We start from the raw sequence: 13,417 nt of genomic DNA, 5'->3' as shown, positions 1-13,417 counted from the left end.
TGGTCTACATAACATGTAATGGTGGTTCTTTGGTCAAAATGTTGCATAGATTATGTTTTACAGATCATCTTCAAGCCGCTTTCTGACAGTCGCTTCAGGATGCGCCGTTTTGTGGGCGGTCTTATTTACATGGCTCACCTTCGGCAGCGTCTTCTCCCCGTCATCTTTGTTGTAGCGGTGTAGCGTGCAAGGACGGGAGTGGAAGAAGTGTCAAAAGATGGAGCTAACTGTTTTAATGACATTCAGACTTTAACGGAGCAGCATCTTCTCATCCGGAAACAACAACACCAGAAATGTGTCCCGTGAAAAACTGTCCGACCGGAACTCTCTAATAACTAAAGTTCCTTGGGTGAATATTGTAAACTCACTACACCGGTATGTTTTAGCGCTTTCATGGCCAGTTTACTGACAGATATAAGTAAGAACTTTACACTACTTTATATTAGAAATGGCAACAGCGGAGGATGAATGTCCCATAACAAGAAGATAGAGAAAAAGAAGAAGCTTATCAACGACGGCATCGGGACGGACTATAAAGGCGGACGGGCACAATTTTTTAGGACCTATGCAGATCCCAAATACAGATCAGAAGGTACCAGAAGATAAGGAAAGTTGCTTTTGCATAATATTGCGAAACAACAGCAGATAATATGTCTTACCTTTTACTGTACACACACCATAATAATACTCATACGTTGAAGCACAGTACAATCCATCAAGCGGTGCGGCTTCATAGCTTATCAAAGTCGTACTAAAACATTTTAATAGATTTTTGAGCGCCGTGTGTAATGTTCTATGTTTTCAATGGAACATGTAAAATTTTGGTGTTGTTTACTTGAGTCATATTGCTGTCTACACGTATCTTTTATGTGTGACTGCCATCTACTGGTCACACTTATTACACCATGTACCAAATAAAATAGCGTAGAGGTCGGTAAGCACAAACAGAATTATTCCGTACATTAGGCGCGCCGGGTTATAAGGTGCACTGTAGAGTTATGAGAAAAGGAGTCCGAAAAATACGGTATTTTATTTTGTCAGTTACAGATGCGCGCTGCTGTTTTTAAAGGACATTCTGCAAAAGAGCTAGTCAAAAATCAACCTTAGCACATTAGTATTTTTAAGAAACTGTTCTCTCAAGTTATTTTTTGACTGAACTTAACCACTAGGTCAGTGGTTCTTAACCTGGGTTCGATCGAACCCTAGGGGTTCGGTGAGTAGGCCTCAGGGGTTCGGCGGAGCCTGCGCCACGGAGGTAAAGAGACATCCGACTTATCGTGTAAATAAAAACTTCTCCCTATCAGCGTATTATGGATACCTCCAAACAATGTTCCCTCTAATTTTCCATTTGATTTGCAAGTTTTTTGATTGATTGATTGATTGAAACTTTTACTGGCAGATTGCAAAGGAAGAGAATACACAGTACAGTTTACACAGTACAGTACATATTCCGTACAATTGACCACTAAATGGTAACACCCGAATAAGTTTTTCAACTTGTTTAAGTCGGGGTCCGCGTTAATCAATTCATGGTAATGTGTGTAAGGTGTGTAATTTGTTGTGAGTTCATGCACTGTGTTGGTTTTGTTCTTTGAACAAGGTGATGTTCATGCACGGTTCATTTTGTGCACCAGTAAAAAAACATACAACTTTTTCTTGAATTTGAAAAAATATATATATATATTTTTCACTAAAGAAGGGTTCGGTGAATGCGCATATGAAACTGGTGGGGTTCGGTACCTCCAATAAGGTTAAGAACCACTGCACTAGTTGAATAGTCCAAGTGGTGAAAAAGAGAGGACCTAAAATGGAACACCACTAGTATAAGTAAAGAAGTTGACCAAATGAGTACTGACTGCTTCGGAGGTAAACAAGCTACGGCAACACTTTAGTTATCTTAATCACCTTATGAAAAAAGGTGTAATTGCCAAAAAGAAGAGGACTTAAAAGGGTGCCTTAAAGAACACCTTAGTTACGTAAAGTTGTGTAAGTTCGAACCTCAGTGTTCTGTGTTTGCCAGCAAGGTTAAAGTGCCGATGTACTCTCAGTGGTCAAAGTTCCTCTTTACAACAGGAGCACTCTACTGTTTTTTAGGAAGTTGCTGTAAAAAATGGTGTCAGTCCCGGGGGCAGATTTGACCGCCAAGCCACAAGTTGAATAGCCCTGCTCTAAGCTAATAATAATCATTTCCATTACGGCAAATAAACTGCACGTTTTTGCATCTTAAGTATTATCAAGTAGTATTATCACCGGAGGACGAGGCTGACGTGATTACACACGGAAGAAGGGAATAAGGAACTCATTTGAATATTGTGTTGAAATATTTAAACTGTCAATAGCACTCGCCCTAAATGCATGGCAAAAATGACAGGTAATACATGTGATTGGTATCAGCCTCTCTCACCCATGGATGATCAGACTCGGCAGCATAAAACCATGATGGGAACATCCCTAATAATTGTAGCCAATTATATGAAGATTGGCTGGAGTATTATACAGTTATAGCGCGTGGTGGAAGAATATAATAGCCCGTGTGCGCTATTCTGTTGCAGCTCGTACGTGTGTGCCAGCCAGACAGCCACGCTGAGGAAGTAAGATGTTGCTTATTAAATAACATTTTACATTTTATTATGTCTCCCAAGTGTGGGGCAGACATCAAAAGTGAAGTGAAAGTAAAAAGTGAAGTTAAATAAGACATTGTGAGAAGTGAAATAATCAACATTAACTGCATGACCGGTACAAACCAACTAACGCTGGGATTATTATAAAGGATAAAGATGGTATTTCTGTATGCTAAAAGATCAATACAACCCCTTAGCAACGTTAGCACAGATGCTATTGCTACAAGACAGGTGCACAATGAGTGTTCATGATTCGGGGGATGCCATGGCAACAGCAAACAGACGACACTCTACTACAAATCACCCAGCAATTCAAATTGGGTTTTAAGGTTAAATTACACAATGGCATTGAACAGAAACAATAGGATCAGTAACAGATCTAATATTTATAGCAGCAGGACTGTGGAAAGCTTTACCAATAATTGTTTGAGTGAGTAGCACCAACATTTTAAATTGAACATGGAAAGACCATCACTAGTTCTGTCTATATAATGTGTATATGTATTAGCAATGCAACAATTATAGATTTTGACTGTACGATTATAGTCTGAGTAGCAATTAGGGTTTCACGATTATTATGCATTGATTAACTTCACAACAAAAATTTATAAAAATCAGACACTTAGAGATTTTGATGTGTTAATCACTACTGTCCGAAGTAACAGTAGTCAAATAATAACAGTATAAATAAATGTACTAATCAGTCTATAATTATTCTAAGATCAATCAATCAATCAATCAATCAATCAATGTTTATTCATATAGTCCTAAATCACGAGTGTCTCAAAGGGCTGCACAAGCCACAACGACATCCAGATCCCAAGACCATGATTGACTTTATTGATCCCCCAGGGGAAAATGTTACTCATGTGGGTAATAATCTCAGGTGTTCTTGTTGTCAATGCAATCATCTGTGCCTATTTGTTCATCTATTTTATGTTGTGTTAGTAATAACTGAAATGCACATAAAGTGCTATTAGTAGGGTATAGCTCCTGATGTTTCTTTGTTTCCGTCCCGTGCAAGTTGTGCTGAAAATAAACTACCCGTATAAAGTGTGTTTATAGCGAGTGAGGAGGACTGAAACACGCTAAAGTGGAGCTTTTGCGATTAGGTAAACGTGACGTCAATCGCAGTTCATAGTAAAGTTAATAGTTCAGCAACCCACGGTTCTAGAGCCACATGCGGCTCTTTAGCCCTTGTGGCGCTCTGGAGCTTTTTCAAAAATGTACGGAAATGGAAAAAGAAAAGGGGGTGAAAAATATGTTTTTTGTTGTAATATGGTTTGTGTAGGACAGGGGTCGGCAACCTTTACCACTCAAAGAGCCATTTTGACGAGTTTCACAAATTAAAGATAATAATGGGAGCCACAAAACTCTTTTGAAATTTAAAATGAAATAACACTGCATACAAAGCTTTTTTTTAACTTTTGGGCTATGTTTAAACCAAGGGTCTCAGACACACGCTCTGGCCCGCACCTTATTAAGACAATTTAATGTTAGTACGGCCCGCGAGTTTTACTTCAACGGCGACACATGCTCCGGCCCGCACCTTATTAAGACAATTTAATGTTAGTACGGCCCGCGAGTTTTACTTCAACGGCGCTTGACAGCGTCATACTTGCCAACTCTCACAGTCTTTCCGGGAGACACCCGAAATGTTGGTACTGTTTTTAGCGCCCTCTACAGTCTTTGCAAACAGCGTACCTGATCGGCCACATGTTGAATGCAGCTTCTGCTTGCACACGTAAGTGACAGCAAGGCATACTTAGTCAACAGTCACACAGCTTACACTGACGGTGACCGTATAAAACAACTTTAACACTGTTACGTTACAAGTATGCGCCACACTGTGAACCCACACCAAAAAAGAATGACAAACACATTTCTGGAGAACATCTGCACCGTAACACAACAACCGCCCACCTCAACCGACGCACAAAGGGGGGTGAGGAGGGGGGTTGATGTGTGGGGGGGTGGTGGTGGTAGCGGGGGTGTACAATGTAGACTGGAAGAGTTAGGGCTGCATGGGATTCTGGGTATTCGTTCTGTTGTATTTATGTTGTTTAACTGTGCGGATGTTCTCCAGAAATGTGTTTGTCATTCTTTTTTGGTGTGGGTTCACAGTGTGGCGCATATTTGTAACGTAACAGTGTTAAAGTTGTTTTATACGGTCACCGTCAGTGTAAGCTGTGTGGCTGTTGACCAAGTATGCCTTGCTGTCTCTTACGTGTGCAAGTAAAAGCTACATACACCATGTGGACGGGCTGGCAGGGTGTTTGGACAGGCTATAGAGGATCAGAAAATGCAATGCTACATTGGCACGCCCTTGATTAAGTTGCTAAGGTGAAAACTGGAGAATATTTAACCCGGGAGATTTCTAAAAGAGGCACCGAGATCCGTAAGTCTCCTGGGAAAATCGGGAGGGTCGGCAAGTATGCAGCTGAGCCGCATCAGAGTGGTCAAAGAGCCGCATGCGGCTCCGGAGCCGCGGGTTGTCGACCCCTGGTGTAGGAGGACAAACACGACACAAACCTTCCTAATTGTTAGAAAGTAAATGGTAAATGGGTTATAATTGTATACTACGTTCAGGGTACTCAAAGCGCTTTGAGACTATTTCCACATTCACACACACATTCACACACTGATGGCAGGAGCTGCCATGCTAGGCGTTAACCACGACCCATCAGGAGCAAGGGTGAAGTGTCTTGCTCAAGGACACAACGGACGTGACTAAGTTGGTAGAAGCTGGGGATCGAACCAGGAACCCTCAGGTTGCTGGCACGGCCGCTCTGCCAACCGTGCCACGCCGTCCCTTAAAAGCCCACAGTTTAATATGTTTGTGTTCATATGTTTGTGTTCATGCTTCACTGATGAGAGTATTTCACAAGTGCTGTTTTGTCCTACTAATTTCAGCTGCCCTTGAACTCGCCATTGTGTGGACTGTGACTCAACAGTTTGTTTACATGTACAACTTTCTCTGATGCTGCCACAGAAAGACGTGTTTTATGCCACTCTTTCTTTGTCTCATTTTGTCCACCAAACGTTTTATGCTGCGCGTGAATGCCCAAAGGTGAGCTTTGTTGAGGTTATTGTTTTGTGTGAGTGCTAATCAGGCATATTTTATCACTGCATGACTGCAAGCTAATCGATGCTAACATGCTATTTAGGCTAGCTGTATGTACATATTGCATCATTATGCCTCATTTGTAGCTATATTTGAGCTCATTTAATTTCCTTTAGTTGGGTCCTCTCTGTATTTAGTTTATTTTTCCATGTTTCATGACACATTTGTGTTAAATATTGGCTGAATTTCAGATAGTGCGCCATGTTGTTCCAGACCACAGCAAACGTTACCCTGCTTGCAAAGATTGTAATAAATCCATTAGAAGAAGACAGCCTGCCGTTTTCTTTAACTTGGACACACACATCTATACCTTTGGCCATTCTAAGACAGTCATTTCCAGGAGTTATCTCACCCTCTGAGAAGTTTTACTAATGTTTTCCAATGTTGTAAAAATGTGTAGAATAAATATTACATTTCAACATTTCTGTCAACGAAGATTTGCGTCAGCCTGCGACATATGATTTTGATAGTAGGCTAATATATCTAATTAGCCACTTACATCTTCTGTTGCCATCATTATAACACTTACAAAAGTCTTTAAATTTTTTGCGGCTCCAGACCGATTACTTTTTTGTATTTGTGGTCCAATACGGCTCTTTCAACATTTTGGGTTGCCTACCCCAGGGTTAACGGTTGCATCCCGGATATCTATTGGACTGTTGATCTTATCACTCTTGTTTTTTTTTATCTGTATTTTAGATTTTTACCAGCTGCTCGGGGACAACATATGAAAATCTGGTCCATGCATATTATGTATTGTGCGATTTCGCTATCAAGGAAACAAATACAAGTTGACAAAACATACATTTTAAAAAGGTCCCTCAAGTGGTTTTCGGTCAGCTCCGTCGTCACATTTCCCACCCAGAGCGATGGACTGGGGCTTCTAAAAGGGAAAAACAGAGCTGGCATGTGACTTTGTGAAAATAAGTTACACAAACATGACTATGATTTGTTCCGTGCGTTTCCGGAACAGGACGGTGTCTATTGGACTGTTGATCTTGCTTGCTATCAGTGCTGCAGGAAACCACACTCAAACCCTTAACTTCAGTGTGAGCTTGGTCAGCAAGTGTCTAAAGATATCTGCCAATCATAATTCTATAGTACAACTAACACACACACGGATGCATTCTAAATCAACATAGATAATGCACTTCTTTTAGTTCTAACACTTTGTGGTCACATGACAGAAAGAAGAATGCCACTTTACCCAGGTAGTGCAACAGACTGATCTTGGCTTGCTGCTGCAAAAACAAGGAAACAAAAAAGGTCTATTAAGAGAAAAATAAATAAATAAATAAAAATCAAAAAACACCACTCACATTTTAGCAAAGGAAAATACTGCAAAACAAACGTGGGTGAAACTTAGAGAAGTCACTGCACAGCTTGTAGAGTAGTATAGATGTATTATCCACTGAAAATGACTTCACATGCAGCCATTATTGTGTAAATATTTGGCAATACAACTGAGCACACTTTAGAGCAGGGGTCTTCAATGATTTTTTCAGGCCAGGGACCCCCAAAGTGATCCAGAGAAGAAGCAGGGACCCTCTACTATAATTGTGACTCTTTCAAATTAAACTGGTCCTAAAGGTACCTTGTTATTGTGCAATACTGTACTAAGATATAATAATAATAATGGATTAGATTTATATAGTGCTTTTCATTACACTAGACCAGGGGTACCCAAACTTTTTGACTCGGGGGGCCACATTGGGCTAAAAAAAATTGGCCGGGGGCCGGGCTGTGTATATATAAATATGATAGGAGACACAGAGTAACAAGCGGTACAAAATGGATTAGAAAGGACAGATTAAAAATAAATTAAATTAAATTAAAATTTATTTTTATTTTTTATTTTTTAAATCTTGGGACTTCCCGCGGGACGGATTTTGGACGCTGGCAGGCCGGAACCATAGTATAGTGTTGCTAATAGCTAGCTGGCAACTAGCACCCTAATTGCTAGCTGGCAACTAGCACCATAACAAGTTAAAGTTAAAGTACCAATGACTGTCACACACACACACTAGGTGTGGTGAAATGTGTCCTCTGCATTTGACCCATCCCCTTGTTCACCCCCTGGGAGGTGAGGGGAGCAGTGGGCAGCAGCGGTGCCGCGCCCGGGCATAATTTTTAGTGATTTAACCCCCAATTCCAACCCTTGATGCTGAGTGCTAAGCAGGGAGGTAATGGGCCCCATTTTTATAGTCTTTGGTATGACTCGGTTTGAACTCACAACCTACCGATCTCAGGGCGGACACTCTAACCACTAGGCCACTGAGTAGGTCTACAATGGCTGGCAACTGATGTTCTAATCGCTATTTGACAACTTGCATGCTAGTCACTAGCTGGCAATTGCCGCGTTAATTGCTAGCTGACAACTAGAATCTTTAATTTTTAGCTAGCAATTTGAGCATTAATCACCAACTATCTTAAACGCTGAAATGAATACAATATTATAATTATTCATGTTTGGACAGTGAGTTAGGCGGCCATGCCACTGTCATTTCTCTACTCTACAAAGTATCGGATCAATGATCATGTGTATTTAAAGATATTTAAATTTGTGTAAAAAAACATCGGGGAATACCAAAAATATACAAATAAAAAAAGTCTAACCAACCAACAATTTCCCGACCCCCCTGCAGCACATTTGGGGACCCCCTGGGGGTCACAGACCCCTGTTGAAGACCTCTGTATTACAGTCTCAAATGTGTGCATATTTGTCAGCACCATTATTATCAAGCACTGCCTTAATTCTCCTCAGCATGGAATTCACCAAAGCTGCTCAAGTTGTTACTGGAATCATCTTCCACTTCAACACGAGCAGAAAACCTGGTGGATTAATTAATGTATTAATTAATAAATAATTCAATAAACCGCTGCTCCTCTTAGCCAGCACTTAAGCAGCCCCAACCATAACACCATTCCACGCAATTAACTTGCTACTCACTTGTGTTGCCAATGTTTAGACTATAACGGCTGTGTTGACTCATTTTTCTAGGGGATTGTAAATCTAAACGGGTAAAAAAAAGCTGTACGATGACTACTCTATAGAAAGCTGCAAAAAAATGCTGTGGTGACCCGATTATTGTGAGAGCGTCTCGCATTCTTGTCTTATTTGCTTTGAGGCGTGTGCGTATCGTGGGCAACCTTGTCAAGCTTGAGGCCATCGAGTGGAGACTTAATCAGGAAATGGTTTAAGTACCGTGTGTAGGAGCGGCACGTGGTGGGAGACAATCGAATAAAGACAAGACAGCGTCTCAAGTTTTGTTGCGCGGTGGAATTTAGTCCAAAATAGGGACTTTCCGGTATGACAGGAAAACAACTGGACAGGCTTGATTTTCTCGAAGCCGTTTCATCTCTCATTCAGGTCCAAGTTCAGTTGCTCTGATTTAAGTCCTCAGATATAAAGTACTTGACACCTTTACAGAAACTTTTTGGTTCATGGAATACTAATTAAACTTGGTGTGTTATTTTGTATGACCTCAAATTCAACGTCCACATTGTCTTTTTATTTAATATTAGCTATTTGAAAAAAATTTATGAAAACATTTCCGCAATTTTGGTCGCCACTTGTCATTAAAGGGTGATGGTTGACCAGTTGAGAACCACTGCTTTTAAAGAGAAAATGCACTTTTTTTAAATTTTGTCCATCATTTGCATATTAAGACAAGAACACATCTTTCTTTTTTTCCTGCATTCTTATTTGTAATATAAGGCAAGTACAAGGTGGCTAACAATGAAGCTAAACATCCAAAAACCGCCAACAATACTCCATTTACATCTCGTGACCTGAATATTAACCAAGTATTAGCGTTATTGATGTTATAAGCGCTAACGTCAAACTACTTTTAGCGGCGCCACAGAGCGGTAACTAGCTTGTGCAACTATTGACTTAGTGAGCCGATGAGCTGCTGCATGGCATCTGAGTTGGTGATAGTTTTTATAGATTATAAATCATGCCTCTCACTTGTATAGTTGAAGGTTGTGGCCATAAACCGAGAACTTGGTCGACTTTGACATTCAACTTATACCTGGGATGGCGAGAAAGACACAAAAAGACACTTGTTTGCACTCACTTTTTTTTTTTTTTTACCTGCGTGAGGATTATGTTTATTCTTTATCTAAACCGGAAGATATAAGCATCGCATCCGTCTGCATCAGACTGCAGGGTTTTCCCCTTGATTGCAAAGATACCTTTGCCGCTTGGGGCATGGTCACCATCGCTTAATTTAAAAAGGCTAAAAATGTATACATACATTTAAAAACAAACCTGTTATTATTCATTAGTATTAACATATTTTTTTTATCATTTTGCCATTTTTTCAGTTGTTGCTGCTTACTGTACAATGTACTTTGTTGAGAATTTGGGATAATTTTGGACTTGCTCTTTTTGAAAGCCACCACTGTCCTCTTAATATTTGCACATTTTGTAGATGGCTATATTAAAGTTACGTCCACATTGCAGACGTGTTGACTACGCTCCAGACAATCGCGTTAGCTTGTTTACATCCGGTTTTGGCAGCGCTGTTTTCTGTGATCAAAGTCTTTTTGTGTCTGGGGAAGCACTGTGACGAAAGTGTTTGCACGGGAGGTAAAACCTGTTGAAAGTGTGCCGTTTGTTAGCATAAGATTGGCAATAAAAGTTAAAAATAGCGTCAGACTTTACAATATATTACTTCTATTTGTTTTCACGTTAAAAAAATGTATTTTCAAGGTGTGGCGGCTATGATATTGCCGTGGCGGTGCGCCACATTCAGTTACTTTAAGGGGGAACCCTGGACTGGGAGCAGACATTGTACAGTAAGTAATTATTTTATCATGTTAGTAGTTGATATTTATTGTTTAGCACTTAGCAATAGTGCTACCTGCTGGACCTGCTTATCACTTAGCTTCTAAAGCTTGTAGTTAATCCTTATTATATTCAGGCTAAAAAATATAAGGTTTTTGTCCCAAAGTAGTCTTTGTTGTCTCTCTTGAAGTCTGCATAAGTAGCCGTCGTTGTTGTTGAAGAAAATAACGACAAAACAATGCGCTGCCGTTTGCTTAAAATTACCAAAATACACAAATAGTACATGTTAGTATTAATGTGCCTATTACTATATTACATCTATACTTACAGCATGTATATAAAATGTTGGAGATTTTGGGATGTTTTCAGAGCGCTTTATAGCCGGATTAGAGTGAATCTGGAATGGAATTCTCTAAAGAAAGACTTAAAAAGTTGCAAGGATATTTTTGAATTTAAAAAGAGTTACAAACTGAGCCAACATGCATTATATCACACTGATTTTTGATTTTGATTGGACGTGTCATTGTGAAAATGCTTAAACGAAAATTAAAAAGCATGTTGGAGTTCGGGTGTTGGTAGAGCGAACAGTGATAAAGTCATCTAAAATAATTTGTGTTAAAAAAGGGGGCAGATAAATATAATAATATTATTCTTCCATCTGCTCCTTTCTGATCGTGAAAATGTATAAGAAACAAAAAAACTATGAAAGTGTGAACTGTACGTGGCTTGTATATATGCATTTTCATGAAAGGAATAAAAAGAAATGATGATGATGATGAATGATGAATCTAATTACTTCCATTGTTAGCTGACTTACGCTAGCGTTTATTTACAATTAAGAATGCTTTCAAAGAGAAAAAAGAAAAACATGTGCGCTTGTTTTACAAAAGGATTGTGAATGATAGGCAATATTTTGAAAAAAAAAAAAAGTGCAATTCCTCTTTAAGTATATCCAAGTTTAATTTCTATAGTAATGCCCATAAAGTGTTACGATGGTTGCTAAAATGTGAGAGGTGTGCTTACTTCTTTTTTAGATATTCTACAATATATAGGTAATAGTTGATGATCTTTTTCTGTACGTTACAACAAGGAAATGCGTTTGTAAAACACATGTGATCTGACCTCTGGTAGCATCAGAAAAGGATGCCAAAACCTCTTGCACTGTCGAATATCTCTCCAGCAATAGCGCGCTGTCCATCTCATTTAAACCAAGCTCCTGAAGCACAGAGGTAGAACACACACAACTATGTATGGGGGCAATTGTTTATATCATTAAATGATCTAATTTGCATGTGTATTTACCATTAATTGGAGCAATTTGCAGTAAAAGAGATCATTGACGGCCTCGTCACAGTTGTTGTCCAGTTTCAGCACCTGCTCCATAGCTTTTTGTGCATCCCTGTATAACTACATGATGCACGCAATAACAAATAAGTGCATTTGAGTGGTGCGTGAGCCTGTACAGTGGACGCTGTGGTAGGGAATGTACACACCTTCATGCCTTTGAGAGCACTTCCCTTGCGAAAATAACCTTTGGGCCAGTCTGGAGCCAGCTGGATGGCGCGCTCTGCATCTGCCAGAGCCTGAGTGTACTGCTCCAAGCAATAATAGCAATAAGAACGATTCCCAAAGAACCTGAAGATAAAGAATGATGATGCTTATTTCTAAGCATGTATGTGCTGTCTTGGCTATAGATGAGTGGACACACCTATAATCATCTGGATCACATTTGATGGCTTCTGTAAACATGTTGGCTGCTTGAAAGTACTGTCCTTCCTGGACGAGCTTGATCCCTTTTTCTGAAGGATAGTAAGTTAGCTCACTTTGCTGTAGCATTGTTCTATTCAAACCAATGCAATGTTCTTTACCTGCAAGTGATGTGGTTTTCTTTGTTGTGATGTCCGTTCCGTTTGTCTGAAATAGAATCACGATAATCAATACATCATTCAGCTATGTAGATACAAACCACAACATCAAGTACACTGGCACAATCTAATGAGCGCTGTTAGAAAAGCTCAAAAACGCTGTTTTTTATTTACTTGAGACAGATGCCAACTAAACAATGTTTTTATTGTGGTCGTAATTTGCATGGACGTGATTTGAAAAGGGGCAGTTTTTGTCCTGTGCACTTTTGACCGTCCAGAAGTGATGTAAGGCTATTGAATGGAGACAAGTCAAACACTTGTGCCAGGCAGAAAACCGCCGCTTGTCCCTTTTTGACCGCTCAGTGATGCCTTCTTGCCAATGACAATGATTAACAGCATGTAGCCGTTGACCAATCAGCAGTCAGATGCAAGACAAGAACGAGTCGCAATCATTTACAGGAGAGAGATATTTGCAATAAAAATGATTTTAAAACGGTTGCTCTGTTGCTGTTAAACTGTTGAGTGAGATCATAAAACTGTTTCAAACACTGCTTTTGTAACATCATGGGTGTAGTTTACAATACATTATATCTAACCAGGAAGAGAGCAGGTTACAGGGGTGGACTGTTTTTTTTTTAACTCTACAAACAGCCCACGACATGGGACACACAGTTGAGAAGCAAAAATAACTTGGAATAATAGCTTGTGTGTCTCTCCCTTGCCCCCACATTTCTGAAATCCAAATTTTGTCCCTGGTTGTTTGCAATGATGTAGTAATGCACGTCAACATATCTTAGGCTGGTTCTGATATTTTGCTCTTTTCAAGTAAGAAAATAAAAAAGTAATGACTTGTGAGTTTATGCTAACACTTAAAAAGTCTAGGACAGGGGTCTTCAACTGGCCCGCAAGACGAAGTCATAGATTTGGCCGAGTAGAGTTCAATAAGCAATATCGCCGGGGGTAGTGTTTTCATATCAAATTCAAAAAGCCAGTGGTCTAATAGCTGCCATTTTGT

The 13,417-nt window shown here is 39.7% G+C and overlaps 1 protein-coding gene across 3 annotated transcripts in view; it reads right to left on the bottom strand.

Annotated features, from left to right (window-relative positions):
• zgc:123010 (uncharacterized protein LOC641500 homolog) overlaps window positions 1-13,417 on the bottom strand; it is a 57,317-nt gene that overhangs the window by 8,299 nt on the left and 35,601 nt on the right. For 2 of the 3 annotated variants that reach the window (XM_062058179.1, XM_062058181.1), the window contains exons 7-13: window positions 12,406-12,451; window positions 12,246-12,336; window positions 12,031-12,172; window positions 11,840-11,944; window positions 11,660-11,753; window positions 6,953-6,986; window positions 6,551-6,628 (exon numbers count right to left, since the gene is read on the bottom strand). In XM_062058179.1, coding sequence (XP_061914163.1) covers window positions 6,551-6,628; window positions 6,953-6,986; window positions 11,660-11,753; window positions 11,840-11,944; window positions 12,031-12,172; window positions 12,246-12,336; window positions 12,406-12,451 — 590 coding nt within the window. The remainder of the gene's footprint in view (window positions 1-6,550; window positions 6,629-6,952; window positions 6,987-11,659; window positions 11,754-11,839; window positions 11,945-12,030; window positions 12,173-12,245; window positions 12,337-12,405; window positions 12,452-13,417) is intronic. The other variant, XM_062058180.1, reaches the window with a different exon arrangement.

The sequence above is a fragment of the Entelurus aequoreus genome, linkage group LG09, assembly GCF_033978785.1.
Source record: "Entelurus aequoreus isolate RoL-2023_Sb linkage group LG09, RoL_Eaeq_v1.1, whole genome shotgun sequence".
Lineage (NCBI taxonomy): Eukaryota > Metazoa > Chordata > Actinopteri > Syngnathiformes > Syngnathidae > Entelurus > Entelurus aequoreus.
The sequence above is the reverse complement of the archived record's forward strand: the minus strand, read 5'-3'. Positions and strand labels throughout refer to the sequence as shown.